The sequence below is a fragment of the Podarcis erhardii genome (assembly GCF_964252035.2).
Source record: "Podarcis erhardii genome assembly, chromosome: 5".
NCBI classification, from domain to species: Eukaryota; Metazoa; Chordata; class Lepidosauria; order Squamata; family Lacertidae; genus Podarcis; species Podarcis erhardii.
The window spans coordinates 70,159,261-70,183,761 of NC_138509.1; the positions used below are offsets into that span (position 1 = coordinate 70,159,261).

The 24,501-nt window shown below is 40.6% G+C and overlaps 1 protein-coding gene across 2 annotated transcripts in view; it reads right to left on the bottom strand.

Annotated features, from left to right (window-relative positions):
- Positions 1-2,247: 2,247 nt before the first annotated feature.
- Positions 2,248-24,501, bottom strand: part of EPHA4 (EPH receptor A4) — a 162,381-nt gene continuing 140,127 nt past the window's right edge. Inside the window, exons 12-18 of one of the 2 annotated variants that reach the window (XM_081861522.1) lie at positions 22,806-22,867; positions 21,102-21,311; positions 16,771-16,920; positions 12,946-13,139; positions 8,129-8,284; positions 6,925-7,809; positions 2,248-2,750 (exon numbers count right to left, since the gene is read on the bottom strand). In XM_081861522.1, the coding sequence (XP_081717648.1) occupies positions 7,695-7,809; positions 8,129-8,284; positions 12,946-13,139; positions 16,771-16,920; positions 21,102-21,311; positions 22,806-22,867 (887 nt within the window). In that variant the 3' untranslated portion in view covers positions 2,248-2,750; positions 6,925-7,694. Of the gene's footprint in view, positions 2,751-6,924; positions 7,810-8,097; positions 8,285-12,945; positions 13,140-16,770; positions 16,921-21,101; positions 21,312-22,805; positions 22,868-24,501 lie in introns of both variants that reach the window. The other variant, XM_081861523.1, reaches the window with a different exon arrangement.

A 24,501-nucleotide genomic window follows, 5' to 3' on the forward strand; every position in this document is an offset into this window, starting at 1 on the left:
ATACGCAAGAACCATTTTTGTAGTGATATGGTCTGAATCATATTGTGCGAATGAAGATAATGCTGTGACTCTTCTACTCATTCAGTAAAATAGTATAGTTTGATTTTGTGCAGTATAGACCTGAAAGTAGCAGGGAAGGCTAGTTATATTTAATAACAGGAATCACATTTGAGATTTGTACAGCAACTACTTTATTATTTTCAAATGCAAACTTTTGCATTTAGCTTGCTATTTTACAATTTTACAAACTAGGTATAAAAGACCATAAATAAATGACATAAGTTATGTGTACCTAAGATTGATGGCGAGGGAAAAATTACAAATTAAAACAAAATAGAAAATCTATATTTCTAACCAAGATTTCATTCAAATCTGCGAACCAAGCAATGCATTGTTAAGATTTTTTTTTTCTTCTTCCCCAGAATGGACTAAATTATCATATGCCTCATACATTCTAATTTTTTTAAACCACAGTCCTTGCATATTCCAACATACTTGTAGTGATACCAAAAAATAAATGCACTCTCTCTCTCTTTTAAATCTGTCTAATTAGTATTCAGGATGCTTTCTTTCTGGTTATGAAAATGTCACGTAAAAGAAAAATACTGCTTTGAAGTCCTGTTCACTGGCAAGAACCAGCTTCTTCTTCTTTTTGTTTTATACATATATATATATTTAATACATAGATCCATCACAAAGTTAATACAGCAAGAAACCTGGACAAACATCAACTGGTGGGGTTGTGAGCAGAACAATTTTCTAATGTATGGAGGTTTGCTGTTTTGGAGTCCTGTTGATGCCTCATCTTTAACCAGGAAGAAATGGAGGCCAGTTCTCTTATCAATTTCTGGTTGTTGTTAGGTTGTTAGTGTGTTGTGTCTTTCTACCCATCCAAGCTCAGTTTAGTACACTTGACTGCAATCCGAGAATGCTGGGTTTGCAGCCCCCCGGCTTTATGCCCCCCGGCTCCTTGACAGTGCTGTGTCCTGCCATCAGCACAACTACACAAACCGAGAAATACTGATCTTCAATTTTGTGTTCATCAGACCAAAAAAATAACCTCATAAATGGGAAAGGAAGAAACAGGGGGGAGGGAGGCAAGGATGAAGAATAAACTCCAGAGAAACTGTTTTAGGGCCTCATTCAATGCCAAGCATTTTAAATGCAATATTTACACATTCTTTTCCTTGATTTCCCCCCGCCAGGCATGTAGGTTTGACTGTCCTGTTTCAGCTTGATGTGCTGCACTGTATCTCAGTAGGGAAGAGTCTTCTGTGACCAGAAAGCAGGTCGAGCACATCAACTGCTGAGCTCAAAATGTGGAATGGCAGTCCATTCCCCAGACTCCTGCATTCAGCTCGCCTCCAAGAACAGTCTTCAGAAAATTAACAGTGAACTCTCCAGACTCTGTAAACTTTACTAGATAGGACTGGTAGGTCATTACCACTTATTGCAAACTGTATTGCAATTTACCTACGAGAGGAACATGAAAGAGGGTGTATTTTTTTTTGCAAATCCCTTGCTTAAACCTTCAAAACCTTTTGTATTCTTTAACTTGGGCGAAAATAAAACAGTTTGCTCAACAATCATTCATGGGCCCCAAACTCCTTGCAGGTGGCACACTGAATAATTTACTTCTGTGAATGGATAAGGATTGCATATTTCTGTTTGTGTTCATCAAGTCTCTCAAAGCTTTTTTTTTTCCAGGGCGGGGGAGAAAAAAAAGGCTATTTAATAGTTCAGTTCAAAACAACCCGCTGATGGATGAAGACTTCATCTCCACCTACTTTCCCCCTTAAGGTACTGCTGCTTCGATAATGAACAGGCCTCGACAAGACTAATGGTCATCGATCGAATTCTTTATCACAGTTATGGAACTCACAATGGATCACTCCACAACTCGAGTGAAGGCGCCCCTGCTCTAGGCTGAATAACTATTTGTTAAGGTTAGTGTGGCAGCTACATAATACATGAATAGATACAGGACTGTAACATTCAGGAGTGTGTTTTCTCGCCACCGTTGCATAGCTCACCTACTGGCCTGGAAACTCAACAGCTCAGCAACAACCGCCAAGTTCTCTGAGATGCTATCTGCATGTTCACAGGTGGCCCTGGGCAACAGGCAACACAGAAGCACACACCCACACACCCAAGGCCATACGTACACTCACACATTCCCGGAAGAGATAATAAGTTATTTTCCATTCTATTAAAAAATATCGATATTATCGCAATGGCACACTCCCCCCCCCCTGTAAAGGATCACTTCACTGTCCCACGCAGTCTCAGCTTTTGTGAACTGGGCTCTGTGCTACGGCACCTAACCCTGGCGTCCATCATTATGACATGTAGAGCTCTGCTACTTGCACTCATACCGATGCAGCAGTGACATGCAGGAGAAAAAAAGAAGAGAGAACACGCACTTACACAAAAATTAAATAAATGGAGCGAGGAAAGAGAAGTCTGTAGGGCTTTGATACAGTACATTCCTCAAGTGGCAATGAAAGAGCCGCATCTGGGCCATTTCATCTTTCAGTTTTGTTGCTGACAACAAAAAAAGGAAAAGAAAAAATAGAAAAAAAGAAGAAAGCCAAAGAGACACTCTTCAGGGAGCAATGCTGCTTATGTAGTCCATCTTCAGTGCTGAGTAAACCGGGACACTGGAAGGCTTTTGTCTCTGGCCTGTTATCCTCCAAGGCCAACATGGGCACCAGGAAGGGCTGAGTCCAAGAAAGCAGGATCCATTTTCCCTATTTAAAAAAAGACAACCATCAAACTATTATTATTATTTTACATTTGTATATCACCCTTCATCTGAAGATCACAGGGCGGTTCACAACATAAACATACAAAGAAAGAAGCCAAAATACATAATAAAATGAAAACGAAAACAAACTAATAACTCTCCTCCCACAAACACATTTTGAAGGCCATAAAGTGTTAATCAGTAAAGGTCTGGTTATACAGAAATGTTTTCACCTGGTGCCTAAAAAATTGCAGTGAAGGCGCCAGGCGAGCCATCCTGGGGAGAGCATTCCGCAAATGGGGAGCCAACACAGAAAAGGCCTGTTTTCATGTTGCTTCTCTCTAGACCTCTCATGGAAAAGAAGGGCCTCAGATTATAACCACAGGGTCCACATTTGTTCAAATGGGTCACCAAATGGGAAGACCTGCTCTTTTGAGCAGCCAATGCTAGGATGAGGATTGGAATGCCTTTTTCAGCCTAGCATCTTGCTGCTTGAATTATTATAGCCATTACTGTAGGGCAGTATATGATTGCTTTGCATTCATAAGGTCCCTGATTCAATACTCTGAAATCTCCTGATTACACAAAGGAATCTCGCTTGAAGACCTGGAAAGCCACTGCCAGTACCAGATAATCCTAGGCTAGATAGATACTGTTTAAGGCAGCATCTTGTGTTGATAAAGTTCCTTTTATGGTTGAGGTTCACAAATCAGCGTGGGGGAGACAGGAGAGTTTACTCTACCCTACAAGTCTGGGGAGGGATGTGTGAACCTGCTGCTGTTTTCCTAGAATTGCCCAATATTTCTGTGCTAGAGGGGCCAACAGATTAGTGACATTATCTCCTGTTTTGAATATTTGACACTTTATTTGTTTGCTCGCAGAGCTGAACCTTGCAGAAAGAAGGACTGCACTCCTGTCAAGACTTGGCCTGTGGAGGATGGGGAGTTCAATCCTGCTTTCTGCGATGATCAGCTGCACCAGTGCGTTCCCCATGTGGAACTCAGCTGTGTAGCCAAACACAGCAGAATTGAACTCCCTCCTCATCAGCCGCTGGGCAGAAAGTTCAGTCCTGCTTGGTCAATATCTCCCCTCATCCCCATAGGTCAATTTCAACACATGGGCAGGATCATTTTGACACCAGATGATTGACAGGTGGGTGGTTCTACCCACCTGCCAAAGCAGGTTGGAGGAGATAAATATCTGACCCATTGGGTGAAATAGGTTCCATACACCTATAACATGCCTCACTGGAGCCTTGGAGCACTCTCTGTCTCTTGCATGGTTTGGAGAAGGGCTTTGTTTAGTTTAATTTCAAAGAATCCTCTCTTTGGATTTGATATGAATCAGAGACAGTGGTTTAAAACAAGCTCTGGTGAATTTGATATAAGCCAGCTTCACAAAGCCAAAGGTGAATTGTTTGTCTAGACCAGGCTTCTTCAACCTCGGCCATCCAGGTGTTTTGAGACTACAATTCCCATCATTCCTGACCACTGGTCCTGCTAACTCGGGATCATGGGAGTTGTAGGCCAAAAACATCTGGAGGGCCGAGGTTGAGGAAGCCTGGTCTAGAATTTGTGCTAAGCCACAATTTCTGATTTCTGTGTAACACTAAGCCAGGATTCTTTGAAAGGGAAAATACATACTGGCAAATTCCTTCTCCCAGCCACATAAGATTTGGAGAGGGGTTTGTATGTGAGAGGGTGACTGAGGCTTTACTCAGGTCCATTCTGATTTTTAAACATAGTGCTAAATCATGGTTTAGTCCATTGTCCATGGTAATCATTCTTTGGCTGTATCCTAGTTCAGCCAAGTATGTTCAAAACAAGTATGTCTGTATACTTGACTACATGTATATAGCTTACATCACCGCAGGTTGGGAAGAGAGGCCCAAAATTTCTCTGCATTTCAAAACAAAATTAAACAAGGTCTGATAAGATCTCTTTAAATTTGAGGGCGGAAACCTGGAGAATCAAATAATTTGGAATGGGTGGAGATGAAATTTTAACGCCATGCCTTTTTCCCCAGTAAAAACATTCTCCTCCCTTTCAATGAAGTTGCTATTTGTCCTTTTAGGGTTAAAAAAAAACGTAGAAACTTGGAGGAAACCATTTTAAGTGGGGTTAACAGCATGGGGGGGGGTGTTATAAAAGCCCATCTCCCCAAGTCTAACTCTATTCTGAATGTTTATGCAAACATACATACCCACACACCAGCTGCTTTTTGGAAAAAGTTTTAGGAAGTGGGGGAGATGGACTTCCATTCTTATTTGGCTGAGGAAGACTTTAATATTTTCAGGAAAACTCAAAGACTAACATTCACCAGCAAATGTGTTAAAATATGACTGTTTAAGTCACCTTTCAGGAACACACATCTCCATAGTCTTCAACATGAAAAGCTTTTATGGGTAATTCTGCTAAGAGGTTTTACTAAGCTGTCACAGTTTTTGACAGGATCCAAATTTAGCATCCCATGTTCACAACCATTTGCTTTCAGAATCAAGTTCATAGGGGAAGCTTGTGGTTAAAATTGGTAAGTTGTTGTTGCAAGTGACAAAAAATGACAAGAGTAACGCTGGGAATATGGCAAGTTTGACTCGTTCAATTCACTCAGTGCTCCTGGCTTCCAAATAAGTGCAGTGATTTCTAACAAATCAAACCTGAGTGTCACTCTCTTTTTGTGCTGAAGCTGCTGTCACGAGTAGATAGAACTAGAGAGAGGGGGAAATCAAAGCTGAAAACCTAATAGGTGATGTTGCCATCCTCAAAATAACAAGCTCAGCTGAAATACTTCTAGCAGGTGGCCTCACCTTATGACACTCATATTCTCTACACCAAATCATCAATAGGTTTGATTCTCTTTCATTCCTGCACACTTTTCTGGTTGCAAAATGAACCAAGATCTGGATCTGAGGCTGTAATCTCTTCTTTGGGAGTGAGCCTCATTGAACTGAGAGCGTTTTCCAGATAAACACGGATGAAGTCGGGTTGTGCACCACTTTTGAATGACAGATCAAAGTAAAAAGTGGGTACAGCTGTAAATTAAACATTTTCCCTTTCATCAGCACTCCTTGTGCTGATCTAATATTTGTTCTAAATAGACAAGGAACATACAGTGCAGAGAGCAGGATTTTAATTTTTTAATTTTTTTTTTAAAAAGTCTGATTGATGTAAACAGCTTGGCAAGTGAGCCTGGAGCATACAGCACTTTTCCAACTCTCAGTGATGTTAAGAAGGATAAATACATGCAGGCCCCTTGGATGTGTTCCTTGGAAATCGTTCATTAGGTGAATGTTCGCATAGCAAGTCCACAATTTCCATTATTTTTTTCTATGGGAACATTTCTAATCAGGGATTTGTCCAATCTCTCCCCCCACTCCTCCATAATTTCTTCCTGAAAAGGTTGCAGCCTACCAGCAGAAGAAAGACAAAGGGGAAAACTTATTTGTCCAATCTCTCCAGCTCACGGATTCGTCCAAAAATTGCACCTGCCTTCCCGCCCTGCATGGTTTCTGCCTGAAAATGACTTCCTCAGCAAAGCAGAACAAAGCAAGGAAGTAAAAAAGTGGCCAAACTCCAGCTATTCAGAAATCTGAATCTATGAAGTGTATAGCGATGTCTGGGCATAAAGCTTTACGTTCAGATAAGTGAATTTTCACATAACGAACAGGTAGCTAGTGGGACTGGCTTATAAAATAAGCATATTAATTTAGGGTGGGGGTGTAGTTCCTGTCAAGCTTCTTGTGTAGCAAACTAATACAGATTTTTCCTAGGCCTTTGGTGGTTTCCCCCCATGTCAACATTTTTTCTTTATGTGCCATGGTCTATATGAGTCATAATGAAATAGGTACCTATGTGTGTAGAGCCCAATGCATGCAGAATTGAACCATGTAATCTGCACACCACAAAATGTTGTGTAAAGTTCATCCTACACAGACCTACAAAAGTGATTTCCAATGCAGAGATTTCATACATTCTAGTGTTGGTTGATGGAGTCAACTAATGAAATCTTATGCCCTCCACAATGTGTAGAAAACAAACATCTAGAATAATTGTCTTACTAAATTAAAAAGGGGGGAAAGGATATTTTACTAGCTACATCCCATCAGTGCATTCTCTATTATTACTGATAAGGAAATGAAGCCACCATTATCACAAAGGGGAAACCATAGTCCCACTGACCTTTTCAATGTTGCACAATCAATTGTCTCTTAGAAGGGCAAAAGGATGCAAGTCTGGAAGATCCACAGTCAAGAATGGCTGACTTATGCGAGTTCAAAAATGATGATCGGTATAAGCCTCAAGAAACTCTCCAGCCTCAAAAAAATAATAATCCAGTAATCCATAAAGATTGCTCTCCGTCTCATCTTGGAAGTGGGCAAATCTTCGATTGAGAGGCACTGATCAGCCCATAGGATATTTTCCCTCAAGGTTTCTGCAAGGTACCGTTGATGCCCAGAATATGCCAACATGTCTTGGTACAGAAGATTCTTCATTCCACTAAAAGGTGAATAACTGTGGTTTACCCCACAGACCAAACACAATGATTGTAATCCCAGTGGCTGTTGAGGGAACAACAGTACCTTCCTTCCTTTAAGCACAGTATCTGGCAGCAAACACAGCATCAGAACTTGTATGTGATGTTATATAGATACATGTATATTACATAATGTCGATCAACACAGAAGTATATTCCAAGAAATAAATTTGTTCCAGGCCTGTTCACAAATGACAGGCTGTCATTTCTGTAGTTCCCCTCCCCGCAACACTCCCGGCAAACTTTATATATCAATCGACGCTGCAAATCTTTTTTTTTTTTAATTATTATTATTATCATTATTATTATTATTATTTCAAATGGCGAGGAGAAGTAAAAAAAGTGCAGTTCTTCAATTAAAGTGCATGGATGAGGTAAACTAATTTCAAGAGTTTTGAGTTCATTCAGTACTGGCTCAAACGGGAACCATTCTTCCGTGCATCTGTTGCATTTGGGTCCTCATTGCCTGCACACTGCTCAGAATCTTATTCTGGTGTGCAATGGCGGTAATTCCAATTCTTGCCAGGTCGCTGCATGAAGCAAAAAAAGAAAGAAGGCGAAGGGTGAAAACCTTTTGTCAGAAGTGGATCCAGTAAAATATATTAAGTAAAATCCATTAAAATATATCGAGACAGGCACATACACAAAAAAGGAGAAAAGAAGGCAAAGCAAGGTGAATGTATACTAATGCTTGATTAAAGCAGCTGAAGGGCATTTTGGAACGGCACACATTGTAGACTGAAGGCATTCTAATATTGTAATGGATGCAATGATATGCAGTGCAAAGCAAAAAAAGCCGATTAAATATCCAGATTTACCAGTTTTTTTGTTATACCGCTGAGTACTTACTCCTGGTTCATATGCACCACAGCCTCTAGGGTAGTGTAGCTGGCAGCTGTGAAGTTATCCTTGTATCGCTCCATCTTAATAGCTTGGAGCCAATCGCCAACAGAAACTACGGCTGAGAATTCAGGAGAACTTGGATCCAACAGAGCTGTATTAGGTCTAGGAACAACAACAGAAGAACATGATTAAAAAGATGTCACAGCAACAAGAACAAAAATCCAGCTAGACTTTATATTGCCTAATCAGTGCTCAGTAACAGATAAGAGAGGCATATAATCCTAGAGATTTGTAAGAAACAAGCGCCTCCAACTACTACCACAGGGGCTTCTGCAGAACCATCTTGCCCTGAGGGGAGTGAGAAGAAGCAATAACAGCTTTTTCTACATAAACAAGTTGTCTATTGTAATTTTTTTTTCCCCATCAGTGATTATAGTTATAATAATCTTCTGCAAACTACTTTGTGAGCTCTACCTGAACAGCAGAGTATAAATACTGTGAATAAGCAAATATGCAATAGTTTCCTACACAAATATATATGGCAAAACGTTCCAAAACACTTAAGGACTATATTTACACGGTCACAATGTGTAACTTCAATATGTATACACAGAGACAGATATGAAAATGTAGGTGAAAATATTGTGGGGAGCATTGCAAACATATTTGTTTCTATATAGCTAATCCTAAGTGATGTCCTTTTAAAAAAAAGGTTTTCCACAATGCACTGCTTTTCTGCTAGATCGTAGAAAGTTGAGCCACTGTTTATTTTATTTCTTTAACAAAATGTATGTACCATTTGATTGTAGATAGAACCTCTAAGTGGTTTTCAAAAAAACAAGAACACAGCCCTACACATTTGAACTGTAATGGAAAATAAAAGTTAAACACAGGCATTTTTTTTTAAAAAAGAACCTAAATATCATTAAAATCAACAGCTAGCATGAAAACAGATTAAAATGTGTCAATTTCTACACAATTGGACAGGCTCTGGGAGCTAAACTGTTTTAGGCAACAGATAGGTAGCCGTGTTGGTCTGCCATAGTCAAAACAAAATAAAAAAATTCCTTCCAGTAGCACCTTAAAGACCAACTAAGTTAGTTCTTGGTATGAGCTTTCGTGTGCATGCACTTCTTCAGATGGTATCTGAATTTTTTTATTTTGTTTTAAGCAAGTCCTGAAAAGAGTACAGCAAAGGAACCTGATGTCAAGAGGCAATGAGTTCCAAAGTGTAGGTGCTGCCAAGCTAAAAGACTGATTGATTTCAAGTGCCAAATGGATACCACACAGCAAAGTGGTTGAGTGGACAATACATGGAGAAGGACAATCCTTCAAGTCAACTAGTACCAAGCTGTTAACAAAGACAGTTACTAAAGTTCTGTCTGATGAGGGTAAGTTTCAGTCCCTTTGGAGAACAATCTGTAAAGTGTCACACATCTCATTTTTTAAACATTTGTGATACTGTAATGCAGCTGCAATGCCACTACAATGTCATCATACACCCTGTGGCCAAGCCTGTATGCAGAGACACCATAATGGGATGTCCTCAAGGCCAATTAACGCTCTCATCATTTTTCTCCCCATGATACATTGCATTCAAGGGTGCATTCATGTGGAGATCTTAAGATATGAACTGGGGTTTCAAGCACACAGCTGCAAATGTCCAGAAGCAACACCTCTCATCATTGATGAACAACGTGCTACTACGACTGCTGCCAGAAAACTAGCTGATCTATCAGTAAAAGGCTCCAGACACATGCTAAGTGCTATGTTATCCACTGGGGACAGTCAGAACCCATGATTTGCAGGGAAATTCTGTCTATGTGCAAAAGCCTTCGGCTTAGGATGAATAATTAAAAAATGGAATTAGGTCAGAAGTGCCTGTTGCCACATTAATCTGTGGTGCGCAGAGACCCGAAATGAAACTGACTGCACTGGCAGTCTGGTGTAAACTTGTTCATCAATGCAGGATACCATTTAATTAAGCATTTCCAGAAGATGCCTACCCAACCTTTCCCTAGAATTTATTATACCAGCAGAACTGACTGCACCAGTTTGATCCCCCAAGAATGCAACGCAGGATACAGAAGCCTGTTTCATCCATAACACTTTGAAAAGTAAATGAGGTCTTAAATGGGAAACAATCTACTGTGACAGAACCAGCCTCTCCCCATGTACTTCTTGTCTACCATGAAAAATAAGATCTTAATTCAACAGAACTGAAACGTCACTAGAGGAACTATGTGCTCTCGTATAGTTTGGAAGCTGAGAACTTAAGGAAGGCTTCAACCTGGCACACTGAAAGCTGGGATGGCAGGGAGTTAATCCACTTTAATCAATCAGTTTCTGAATGGCATGTGTGCCTGGCACAGAATAATGGCGTCTTTGATCTTTGTTTTGTGGAATGTGTGTTCGTGTTCCAGATCAGATTATCTGCAGGATCTTAACACCATCAACACATCTATTAATACAGTTTTTTGTTTTTGTTTTTTACACCCTTTGCACACAGCACTGGTTTTGAATAGGCCATAGCACCTTACTCAAATCTCAAGATTATTACGATGGTGATTTTTATATATATATATATATTTTTAAAAAAGCTGTTTTAATTTATTTCAATAAGATCAAAGACTGGGTGTATTAAAGGCATTGTATATAAGTTATTGTCCAAGATTGCTCTCATCTTGATTGAATGCTATTTTTCATTCTTAACAGCCACCACACCTCTTTCTGCAGATGATATATTTAGCATGCATCAAAGAGGTGAGCAATAGGCAGTCACAAAAGAGCACGCATTTGGTAGCTTTCGCTGTACAGATTCACATGAAAGTGCAAACAGACATCTTTTGCTCTGCATTCGTCCCCGTGTAAAAAAGTACTTTCGACACTTTGTGAAAATCAGCTACGAATATCAGATTCTACACTGCAGTAGTAGCTAATGGTTGTCAGAGATCTATGCTTATCAGCAGACCAAGATCAAATACAACTGAAGGAGATTAAACAGTTGGTATTATGTGACACACTCTCTCTTAAATAATTTAACACAGACAGAGGGATACACTTCCCAGGCTCCAGATGCAATTAGAGCAATCTGGAGAAAACAGGAGGATAGTGGCCTCAGAGGGCTAATAACCTGTCTTTGGTAATGTAAATGGTAAGCAATGGTCACTGAGAGGCATACTCATTTAAACATGAAAAACCACTTTTTTTTTCCTTGATACCAGACTGTCAGCAGCTGAATCTAGTACGGTCTGGCCTCTGATGACACCTGCACTTGTAAGAGAAGTCTCATTTGAGAGAAATGCAATAGTTGTTTCCCCTCAGTGAAAGATCTGTGTCATTTTTAGAATATTTCCTTCTTGTTTCATATCTCGCCTCTGGCCAGCTATGACAACTTGTTCCTGGAGACACATGATTGATTATGCACTTGAGGGAAATTTCCCCCTTCTTTAAGCAGACAAATAACTGCTAAGAAATAAAGAGCTCGCAAGCATGAGAATCCATGCTTCTATTCCTGTTCATCTCAACCGAATGAGGCCTGCCTTACCTGTACTGTGAGGACTGGCATGCCAGTCTAAAAACAATCACCCTGTTATAGGTAGCCTCACCACCAATACTGGCAAAAGAAATTGTGAGGGATCTAGAAATGTTGACCCACAAAAGACTCTAATTTCCCTATCTTAGGAAGGCAAGAGACCAGCTGGATGATACAAAAGGTCCATCTATTCCAGCATCCTGTTCTCAAAGAAACAGGACCCAAAAGCACTTGGCCTTCTTGTGAATACCAGCAACTGATATTTATGCTGCCTCAGACAATGAAGGTACTACATAGCCATTGTGACTTGCAGTCAGTAATAGCCCTCTCTTCCATGTACAGGAGCCTGAGAACTAGTGGCCTCTCTTGAATGAGGTGGGGCTGTGATTGGGCAGAGGCATCTTCTGAGAAGATTTTTGGGAGCTACAGAGAGCAAGAGGTGTTCCTACTACCAACTTTATTCCACAAGTGGTTCTTAGGATCCAACCCCATATTAGCTACTTCTTTCTTACATAGGCAACAACCCCAAATGATTCACACAATGTGATATCCCATGCACGTTTACCCAGAAATAAATTACACTGAATTTAATAGGACTCACTCCCAAATAAGACCAGCTTTTATGTTTGGCCTTCACTCCTGAGCAGGCAATGACAGAGTCACCACTGCTGTTCTTACTTGTAAAGTTTATTTGGGGATGAGGATTATTAACCTCTGCCCCTTGTTTTCAAATTGTTTCTTAATTAAAAACCCTATGTTTTCCTTAATTTATTCAAATTAGAACAACACACAGGCCTTGAACATTAAAGCCTTACATTTCTGTTGTGGTCAATGACTTGAGGAGGATAAATAAAACTTTTTAAAGGTTCCATATTTTGTATCGTATTCCCTTTCCAATTAGAAAAGAAGTTAATCTTCCAGGCACTTTCAGAGTTACCTAAACCTTACATTATAACAATGTTCAGGCTCAAAGCTCAGCAATATAAAGAAGGAAAAAAGACAAGAGAAGAAAAAAGAGACTGTACTTTCAAAATCCCACAAGGATCTTTCCCGTATACAGTGGACCAATGGAATGCTAGTGTAACCCAAACGGGCAACAGTCTTTCCACTGCAATCTTAGAAAAGAAAAACCAGAAGCGGGGGTGGGGGTGGGGGTGGGAAGTGTAAAGAATCTGGCCAGCGTTATGAAGTAGACTTCAGTTTCAGCAAAGAAGTTGAGGTGAGTTACAGCTGCCTGTCGCCACCGGTATATTCCCTCATCCATCACCATTAAGAAAGCACAGCTGACCTGGAGTTTTCGGAGCCTGTCCTCTTTAAGCTGTTGGGGTTGCGGATGAGTTTGTCTAGCATGTTGACAATCTGTCCAAATTTAGGCCTGTCACTGCGTTCCTTCTGCCAGCAGTCCAACATCAACTGATGGAGAGCAATGGGGCAGTCCATCGGGGGCGGCAGTCGATACCCTTCCTCGATGGCTTTGATAACCTAACAAACAAACAAATGAAAGGCAGCATTTTAGGTGAGCTAAATAAAACAATGTATTTAATACTTATAAAATGGGGTAACCTTCAATAAGTTTGGCATTTTAAAGAAGTGCACATTTAATAACAGTAAATACGTGTTTGTATAAAAGCTTCAGTTATTTTTGGACTTCCCAATATTTATTGTTTGCTTTTTCAGAAAACTGTAATTAAGAGTTTGCATTATTAAAATAATGGAGAGCAGAGGCATTTTAAATGTATTACATTTTAAACTTGAGACTGAAGAAAAATGACTGTTATTTGCTTTAGATTTTATTTCTAAAACTCCTGTCTTATAATAAGTCATAGCAAATGCCTTCCAAATTAGAAACTAGGGGAGGAAATGAATTCAATGGAGCAATCCTCTAACATGTCTACTCAGTAGAAAGGGTATAACCCCAACCCCGCTTACCTGGGAGTAGGCCCTACTGTATTCAGTAGGACTTTCTTCTGAGTAGACATGATTAGGATTACGTTATAAGTTACATTGAATTTAATGGAGCTTGTTCCCAAGGTTTAGTATTACAGACTAAATGACTAAATATACAGGCAGGTAGATGAGCACATCACACATTAACACTTTTGTTGCTTTACTGACAGCCGATCATTTTGGAAGTAGAACCAAAATGAGATTTCTTGAAGTTGTCAACAATTCCCATATGTCCTAGATACCGACCGGACGGTATTACTGTTTCCCTCAGCTCCACTCCACTTCCAGGAACACCTGGTCCTGTTTTCCCTTCCCTAAATCTGTCTGTCTCCCATGCAATGTTAGAGGGAAATTGCCTTGGGCTGTTCTGCACCCACAAAGGCCAGATGCAAACTGGCCTACTGTGTCACTTGAAAGTGTGTAATTATAAACAGTATCCAACGGGATCCAAAACTTGTCTGTATAAAGGACACCATAAACCCTTCCATACATATGGCTCATTATCACATACTGCCTGTTTGGCAAACCTATGTAGAATAAGCTCATGCATAATCAAGATCCAGTTCCTCACAGCCCGGTCTACCCAGTTCGCAACCCTTCACCCCGTCACAGTTGGCACTAATGGGCACTCTTGTTGGTAGTCTTTACAGAGAGAAGCAAGATTAATTGGCCACACACATTGATTTGCACAACCATACAACTGGTTTCACAAGTGTCGGGGTAAGGCACAAAGGCAGGCAACGTGGACTCCTACTTCCATTGCCACTAGGCATTAAGGCAAACAGAGAAGAGTGTCGTCTCCAAGGCTACCAACCCTGCCCTATTCAGAACCACAAAATTAATAACTTTCCAAGCCTTATTTGCATTCTAATTGCAAGGAGAAAGATTCCTCCTCACCGCCACTGTGCAGTATTTCTTTATCTACGTGACAATCTGTGTGACGTGAGCTGCATAGCTTCCCATTTGCCTCCACTAGCAGAAGGCGTCATAGCTACATCACTGGCCCAATTAATGTGGGCATTCTTCTTGCTCTCTCATGGGCAAGAGGGCATAAAAAGCATCAGCAAACCTAATTCAACATTGCTCCGAATTCCATTTTGTTACTAAAAGCTCATAATGTTTCCGGAGAACATCTGAAGCTTTGTTTTCATGCTAACTGTGTAGTGCCTTTTTGTTTATTCTGAGCTAAAGCTTGCCTACTCTGAAAAGTGTCAGCTCTACTCCAGATCTTCTGCTTGCGATCCTTTAACTCAGGGATGGGGGACTTAGAGCCCTCTTGGTGCTATTAGACGCCAACTCCCATCACAGTGACCATTCTGTTTGGGGCTGATGGGAATGCTGTAACTTCTGGAGGGCTGTGTTCTCCCCATCTCATCTTTAACTGGAGAGGCGAGCAATTGAGTCTGAGATCTTACACATGCAAACCATGTACTTGGCCGCCGAGCTGTGGGCCCTCCTGAAATATATTCCACATCTGAAGGAAATTAAAAGGAAATCTCTTTTCAGCTTCAATGCCATCCACATGTAAACAATGCTGGAAACTTTTCAGTTATACAAAAGAAGGTGGGTGAGTATTATGCAGCTTCCTGCCTTGAACTAAAGTGTTCAGTGTTTCATATCTCCAGATCGAGGACGGAAGAAATGTTAATCTGCTTATAAATCCTCCTGGTAAAGGTTATATCTCATTTTCACCGGACTGTCGTCCTTTTCTAAAATGTTCTGCTATATATTAGATTCTTCTTCATCTTTTTCTTCAGGACTATTCTACAATAGCAGGAATTTTATTAACTCGCTCTTGGAATGAACTGAAGGAATCCAGATGGTACAGTTAAAGAGAGTTGCATAATTTACAAGGGGTCATTTACTAAAGCTGCTTTTTAATGTCCCCCAAGGACATATCTTCTATTGTTGTTATTGCTTAAACATTTTGCACAATAATAATAATATCACATGTTCCCAATGAAATTCTTTGTGCAGTCTTAGATTAGCATTATTAGTTCAAAAATATGAATGTAAACCCACACTAGGGTTTGAAATATTCACCCTTAATTGGAAAACCAGTTTTACTGATGTATTCTTAACGGATCCTCAAGTGGGAAATTGTGGTACAGAATCAATATTAACAATTTTCTTTCCACACTAGAATACCTGAAATGCTTTGCAAATGGATAAATGCTTTCCTTTTCTGAGGTTCCATTTGCAAGAGTTTTAACTCATTTCAATGCTTTCACATGGCATGAAGCAAAAGTACAGGCAAATGTACACACACACACACACACACACACGACTTATGGAGAGGTATGACTTAAAAAAAGAAGTGATGCATGCAAATAGTAGATTCTATCCACCTCCACAATGGTGTTCCTCAGAGGCAGTCCCCAAGCTGGGTGGGAGTTGCTCCTAAATGATGCATTGTCATAATGACTGGGGGCTGTGTGCGAATTATGCAACCATGAAAGATGGGCTAATCACATAGGACTTTGTCTCATATTAATTCAGAACATCACAATCCTGTCTTTGGAGCAACAATTCTGACAAGGAGGGTAGAAAGACAACTTATTTTACCATACATTTTAATTCAGTTGATGGCAAAAGAATACTTACTGCTTTGCAGGAAGACAGAGACTGCTAGTGCATCAGCTGATTACATGCATATTATGGGAAACTATAGTGTGCTAAAAGGTCATCTGAATTTATCCAGAGTCCTATTGGGTCTGGTAGCATTATTGCAGCACTGCATTAAGAGGAACCCACCTCCTATTTCCTTGAATTTTTTACTAAGACCTTACAAATGTTGCTCCCAGAAGCAGTGGGCAGTTGAACTATGAGGAAGAAATACCCAGGCTAGGGAGCTCAAGCCATCAGTTCTTGAGAAAACCATCAGCGACCTGTAATAATTCTGCTGTTTTATTGCTGTCTTTAGCAACGTGTTTATTCCATTGGATAAGCACATGATAACCCCAGCCGCATTTTGAGCCATTCAGACTCAGTCCCCAACTGCCTGGGGAAGCATCAAACAAACACAGCCCCCAAACGACATTTTCAGCAGCAATCCCATGCCTATTGAAATGTATTTCAGAGTACACGTGTACAGGAATGCAGTTACTGATATCAGATACCTAGGTCTAACATTGGCAGTATTTAGATGAAGGTGAAGATCACTTACATCTTGATTGGACATATCCCAATAAGGCCTCTCTCCATAGGACATCACTTCCCACATTACAATTCCATAACTCCAGACGTCACTAGCTGATGTAAATTTACGATAGGCAATTGCTTCTGGCGCAGTCCACCTGATGGGAATCTTCCCACCCTGCAAATAAATCAACAAAGGCATTTATATAAAAGCAAGCACTTTAGGTTTATGTCAACGTTATACATCATCATTTATCAAAGCAATGGGGTGATGTTCATGAGAAGATTGAAAAGAAAAATCACTAAAATTACACGTCTATTCAGCCTACAGAGAAAATGAATATTTTCTCTGGACATAGCTCCTCCAAATATCAGTATCTTTAAAATAAATAAAAAATCAAGTTTCTAGTCTTTATGGCTGAACCAATGGTCTTGAAAACATGTGGTGTAGAAAATGCTGAATAGAATTTTAAGTTGTTTGGGCTTCGCAGGTCTTTGCCTTTTCCCACGACAAGCAGAGCAGACTATATTATGAGGGGGAAGCAAGATTGTGCATTAATCTGCATAATTTATACAGGTTGTGGAAATCTGCTTTTTAAATTCAGAATTTAGGTTATCCTGGCACAGATTTATTTATTTTTTAATTGTACGAACCACACACACAAAATTGGTCCAATGCCGTTTCTAACAAAGAAGGAAACGTCATCCATTGGCTTTTTGTCACAGGTATGGGAACCAGGAAACTGGAATATTATTACCAGCACGTAAGTATTCCACTTCTTAAGGCTAGGATTAATGCAGCTAGGAGTTCACAAAGTATCGGTCACAGGATTATAACTGCATACTTAATATTTAGATACTTGCTATGAATGCAAGAGCTTTGCTAATGTGATCTTGCATGTCTGTTGCTACTGCCAGGCTTGTTTGTCCAGTTCTTCAACATATATGTCTTCAGCTGCAGCCCACACTTATCAGAGAACTCTGGAATCTGTCCATAACTGGTGAACAAATTGTCCAAAGTCATATATCCTCAAGTGCTTTTTGAGCACATACACTGTTTGCTCCTAAGTAAAACATTTGGGAGCTGCTGTTGTGAAGCATGTCTAATCATATCATTAGTAATTTAGTAATGGCTTAAAAGTAATACCATCCTCATTATTTGATTTAGCTTCTCTTGAAAGAAAGAAAAAAGATTTCTCCTTTTGTTTATGCTAATGAACAAGGTGTTCTTAATTGAGTTTCAGGTTTTCTGCAGTTCCATTTGCAGAAAGTCATTAAAAAACCCAATGATTTTGTAGTTTATTGCTGCAGATCATTTCCCACCCCACCCCCAGTATGCTTTCATGATTTCTATCATAGCTAATGATCTCATATTCCTGCCTTTTTCTCTCTCTCCACCACCCACCTGTTCTCCAATATATGCCTTCTATGGCATCAATATGGTGCTCCCATGAAAGCTTGCAAAATTTGCATTCATTCCCCACATGCCACTATCACACAAAACCCCCCAAACATGTCTGATAACTAGTTTGTTACCCTTGGGGTGATTTCATGATGCCATACAGGACTTGTCCCTTCAACAACGTAGAACTCTGAATTTATATATTAGAAGACCTAGTCTTACTGAACAACACTTGAGGAGGAACTGTCATGGCACGGCAACCTTTTAGAATGATTTGAGAGTGTCAACAGATTTGTGCATAGGGCTAATCAAATGAACTTTAATCTTTTTTTTCTTTTTAATAAACAAACACCCTTATCAAAAGGTCCTGAGTAAATTTTTTTCTTATAAATCAGTAACTGTCTAAAGAACAAGGGAGATATAAAGTGTAAATGGTGGTTCCCAAAGATTGAAAGGATGTAAACAATGGGATCTGTCTTAAGATACAGTGCTATTGTTTTATACAGTATGTCCACATCTTACACACATTTAATTTGCACAAATTTAACTACATGTGGGTACGGTGGGGATGCTCTCATGAGATCTTGCAGGAAGTTGGATTGCCCCATGAGATCTCGTGGGAGCATTCCTACCAGTCCCAGAGGCAGCACAATAAACAGGCTTTGGATGAGAACCATCAAAATGGGGGTGGCTGAAAAACAGCCTAACACATTGGTGATGATAGCTGCTGCAGGAAATTTTGAGAACACACGTAGATTTCTTGCACTCATGGTTTTCAGTGCCTCTGAATGGTGGCCAAGTTACAGCTTTTTTCATTTAATATAGCAATGAATAAAAGTCCATTTAACCAACAGAACCCTTATGATTGACTCGGCTTTCAATAGTATTAATGGGTGGTTGTTTTTTTATAAAGAACAATTATAATTTGAGATTCCTTCTGGTTACTCAACCATGGAACTCATCCAAATTGTCCTGAATAGTGATACCAAAACAAGACAATGTACTGTGATGCAAATTATAGATATTTGTTGTAGTTCTGTTGGAAGGGAAAACACTTTACTATATTTGCACTCACCAAATTGAAAGGGAGGCTTTTCAATGCTTTGCCTCCTGCCCTTCTGTTTGAACACAGCTCTCTCGAAATCTGTCTTGGCTCAAAACCCCACTGCCCTTGTTAGTGGGAAATTGCAGGGCTGGGCAGCATTAAACACTCACAAGGCAAATTGCACCCCCACCCCCCAAATTTAATGAACTGCATGTTCATTACAGGGGAAATGTGAGAATTAAACAGCACAAACTGGGTTTCCTAACAATCTCAGCACTTGGGAGAACAGATGGAGAATTGCAGGCATTTAAAGGCAAAACATCTAACAAAAATTACAAATCTACATTATAAACCTTGTACCTCCTTTTATCCTGATGTGTATAAACTTCCAAGGATGTTTGTGATCATCAGGATATTGCTTTACAAGCTGCAGTATTTGCCTCATTAGACTTTACATGCTGATGACTAAAACCCATCTAGCAAAGTCAGTAAAACAATGCATATAAAATCTTAATGTTCTACATCTTTAGGCATCAGACATAAATACATCCATATGCGGGATCATGCCACTGATGTCACTGGCACACAAACCCATGTGACTTTCATAAGCTCCCCTTGTTTTTGTAATAAATGGCAATGTGTTTGTCCTTAGTAATGACAAAAAATGCCACAAGGTATGTGTTATTAGCAATGTTAGGTATGCATGTACATATACGTGCACACACACACACACACACACACACACACATCTCTTTATCTGTCTGTCTATATGTAGATACCTACATGCACTCACCAGGATCAATAGTGATTCATGTAACTTGGTACTTCCTACAGTAACCAGCAGTGTCCCTCCAGGTTTTCTAACAAAGCCCTCTCTACCAGATGTAACTGGAGATTCCAGGGATACAACCTGAGAGCTTTGGCATGCAATGCATGTCCTCCACCGTATTGGCATACTCAAATCTTTGCAAAAGCAGAAAGAACTTAAAACTCAATGGCTGAAATTCTGACACTAATGTAACCAGAGCCTGTATGTTTCTGTATGACAGGCAGACCTTGCATGCAGGCTTTCTCCAGTGTGGCTGGTTCCTGCAAACCAATAAACCAATCAAGACCTTTTAACTTCCTCTCCAGAGGGGAGTTTACTCGTGTGAGAGAACTACCCTGGAGGTGCTTGTATGGATAGTGATGAAGCTTTATGAGCACATGGGGATTAGGATCATGGTGACCATATCAGCTTTGATAGCTCAGCTATTTAGAGCATGGTGCTGATAATGCCAAGGTTGCAGGTTTGATCCCTGGATGGGACAGCTAGATAATCCTTGGAGTCCCTTTCAACTCTATGATTCTATTATCCATATTCAAAAAAGGCCAGATCTGTATCACAGCATCTGTATCAATGTCCCAGAAGTTATGGATGCAAGGAACGTGCAAGGAACCCTGATGTCCCTGACTGATCCAAGAAGAAGAGTTTGGATTTGATATCCCGCTTTATCACTACCCCAAGGTGTCTCAAAGCGGCTAACAATCTCCTTTCCCTTCCTCCCCCACAACAAACACTCTGTGAGGTGAGTGAGGCTGAGAGACTTCAGAGAAGTGTGACTAGCCCAAGGTCACCCAGCAGCTCCATGTGGAGGAGCAGGGATGCGAACCCGGTTCACCAGATTACGAATCCATCACCCTTAACCACTACACTACACTGGCTCATTGGAATGTCAGAAGCACAGGACTATTTTTTACCTAAGTTTAAAGGGACATGAATGGAGGAGTCACACATCAGCTGTCTCAAGTATATGTAGGCTATACAACTTCGGGGCTGTTGAGATTACAAATGTCTTTTGCATGTACATTAAATAGTGATGTGAAAATGAGTGATATAGCTAAGAACGGCTTGAAATATTTCGTGCCTTACCCTGGTAGTGTAGGCTGCTTCGGGGTCATCTTCCAGAACACGTGACATGCCAAAGTCAGAAACTTTACAGACCAAGTTGCTGTTCACTAGTATGTTTCGAGCAGCCAGATCCCGATGTACGTAGCTCATGTCAGACAAATACTTCATCCCAGAGCCAATGCCTCGAAGCATTCCTACCAGCTGGATTACGGTAAATCTGCCATCGTTCTTCTGTAATAAATAAATAAGTAAGAAACTGTGTAACATTTGCAGTGAAAACTGCCAAATAATATATCCCACTTGGTCTTTATCTCAGGGTTCCTTAAACATTTTAAGCCTTCCACCCTCCAGATACCTGCTGAACCCAGAACCAACAATCTCCACGTGTTCGGAGTTGGTTGTATCATGGATGCAAAGTTTGGTGGCTTGGGATAGTATGATCAAACTAGCATTAAACCACAGAAACAAAGTAACAGCTCTTTCTAATCATTATTCTCCTCCACCATCGTTCTCCTTCCCCATCGTTCTGCCCGGACACTAAGGTCCAGCTCCGAGGGCCTTCTGGCGGTTCCCTCACTGCGAGAGGCCAAGTTACAGGGAACCAGGCAGAGGGCCTTCTCGGTAGTAGCGCCCTCCCTGTGGAACGCCCTCCCATCAGATGTCAAAGCGATAAAAATCTACCTGACATTCAGAAGACATCTGAAGGCAGCCCTGTTCAGGGAAGTTTTTAATATGTGACATTTTAGTGTATCTTTCATCTTTGTTGGAAGCTGCCCAGAGTGGCTGGGGAAACCCAGCCAGATGGGCGGGGTACAAATAATAAATTATTATTATTATTATTATTATTATTATTATTATTATTATTATTATTCTGCCAAACCACACTATGGAACTTGTTCCAACAGGAGGCAGTGATGGCCAACAATTTGGATGGGTTTAAAAGATGGTCAGACAAATTCAGGGAAGAAAGGGCTATTGATGGCTGTGCTCTGCTGCCACAGTTGGAGGCAGCAATGATTCTGAATACCAGATGCTGGAAACCACAGGAGAAGAGAGTGCTAGGATCCTGCTTGCTGGCTCCCCATTGGTTGGTCATTGTAAGAACAGGATGCTGGACTACGGGCTACTGGCCTGATCCAGCAGGCTCTTCTCATGTTCTTAGGAGTAAGGTGATTAAGTGTCCAGCAACCTCCGCAAAACGTGGATTTGTGAGGGTTCGCCAATAGTGAGAATTCAAGCAGGTTGTAAGGGAGGAACCTACCTGAGGAGCCTGTGTCTCCCCAAAGATTTTGTTTCACGTCCCTCTCAGTATCCCATTTGTCAAAGGGGGCCTGCCACACAGTTTAAGAACCGCGGTCACATCTTTTTAAGAACTGTACCATCACATTACTGCATTCCTTGCCAACTAGCCCTATAATTCACCAGCAAAGCACAGTCCGGTGGCTATTGTACTAGCTTCCTGGGATGTGTGGAATGTTCCAGTTTTAATTAGCCCACCGCACCGTGAGACTTTTTAATGAGCATTTTAATCAAACCTGCTTCTGATTAAACATGGATTATTTAGAGCTTACTATTTTATACTTCACCTCTATGCAGCCTGCCCTCCTACCCCTCCCTGCAGAAAAGCACACTCGTAAGCATCTTACAAGCATAATTCTGTCTCATCTTTAATGATAAGGATATCATAATAAAAATATTTGGGTTTATTCTATTACAGGCACCTACCCTGAGGAAGGCATCCAAAGAACCATTCTCCATGTACTCAGTTATGATCATGACTGGTTTGCCTAGAAATTTGGGAGGGAAAAAACACAATTCATAGATGCAGACAATTAGGGGAGGAAGAAAGCTTTAAAAATAAAAAATAAAAAATCACAATAATGTAACTCCAAAGTTCCAAGCTTCTTCCTCAGCTGGAGTGAGCCAGAAAAGAAATAATGCAAGGCTGACGTGTTCAAGAGTTCCAGCCAGAAAATTAACACTTTAGCTGACTCATTGACAAGGTCTTTAACTACGGTACACACCACGGTCTCCAGAGAATTTAAGAATCCATAATTGCTCTCTAAAGAAGAAATGGTGATGCAGTAATAGACCCAAATAGGCCTATTTGCACTTGGAGTAATGTAAAGATAATTGCATCGTTTGCTAGGGAATTTGTATGTCCGTAGGCATTTGGCTGAGAGAAATCAAAGTTATGGTTTGAAGGATGTGGACTGTCAGCTGTAAGCGCAGATTCAGGTGTGGCATAAACAGTAATTTCCCTTCTATTTACTTAATCCGTAGCATTTATTTTGCCATGTAAAAACATGCTTTACCCATTTCCTCCGTACTGACGGAGGCAGGGTCAAATTAGTCAATGAACTATGTTGCAGACAACGTACACTTTAACAAAAATGGAGAACTGTAAAGTAACGCTGGGTTGCACACAGATATGTTATTCTAGAGTGATCCTATCATGGGATGAGGAAGAGATTCTGTGATGGAGTAACCATTACATCCTGCCAGCTTGCTGAGGTGAGGGCGGGTGGTAGGAGCAGAGTTTTATCATGTTGCTTCTCATTGACTTCAAAGGTAGAGAAAACTACACCAGCTGAAGGGCTGGCATAGTGCTGGGAAATTTGGGAGGGCTATGTCAGGGGAAAGGGGGGGCTTTGAATTCGCTAGACCCAGAATGCCCCACTTTGTCCCCACCACCGGCAGGGTATAGATGGTGGCACATCTACGGTGAACTTTCCTTGGGCATGTCAATAAGTTACTGGTGGTACAGGTGTCATCCTGCCTGTAGACCTTTCTTTCCACTGTTGGAGCAGTAGTTATGCCTCTTTCCCAGATACCCTGCTGCCTAAATCCATGATGATTAAATATAATCTATTAATATGTTTAATAACAGCAGCTATTGGCATAGCATCACATTGTCCTGAAAATACCTTGCAGACATAATGGGTTGGTTTGCACATAACCCTAAACCATGGTTTAGTGCTACATGCATGAGCTAGAATGAACTCAAGTGAAGTCTTGGACTTATACACTCTCACTCATTTTCCTGCGCAGTGAGGATAAGGACTTCATTAGCATTTGCTTTCAGTGTCCAAGAATCCTGGCTACTTGTTAGAAACAAAACAGAGATGATAGTTTAAAACAAACTTGGGCTGGTTTAATAAGCCAGCTTTATGATTCATGGTTGAATCTGACTTATTTAAAAACTGGCTAGGGTTTGTTTTAAACCACAGTGGTATGAAACAGCCTGCCAGGATTCCTTGAAATAAAAAACATATGCCAGCAAAGTCCTTCTTCTGGAAAGAGAAGCGGGAAGGAGGAGCTGTTAGCCCAAGGCCTAGCTGAGGCCCATTCCATAGTTTAGTGTTACATTACTTATAAACTAACCCATTTCACGTAACTGACTGTCCTCAAAGGGAATTGC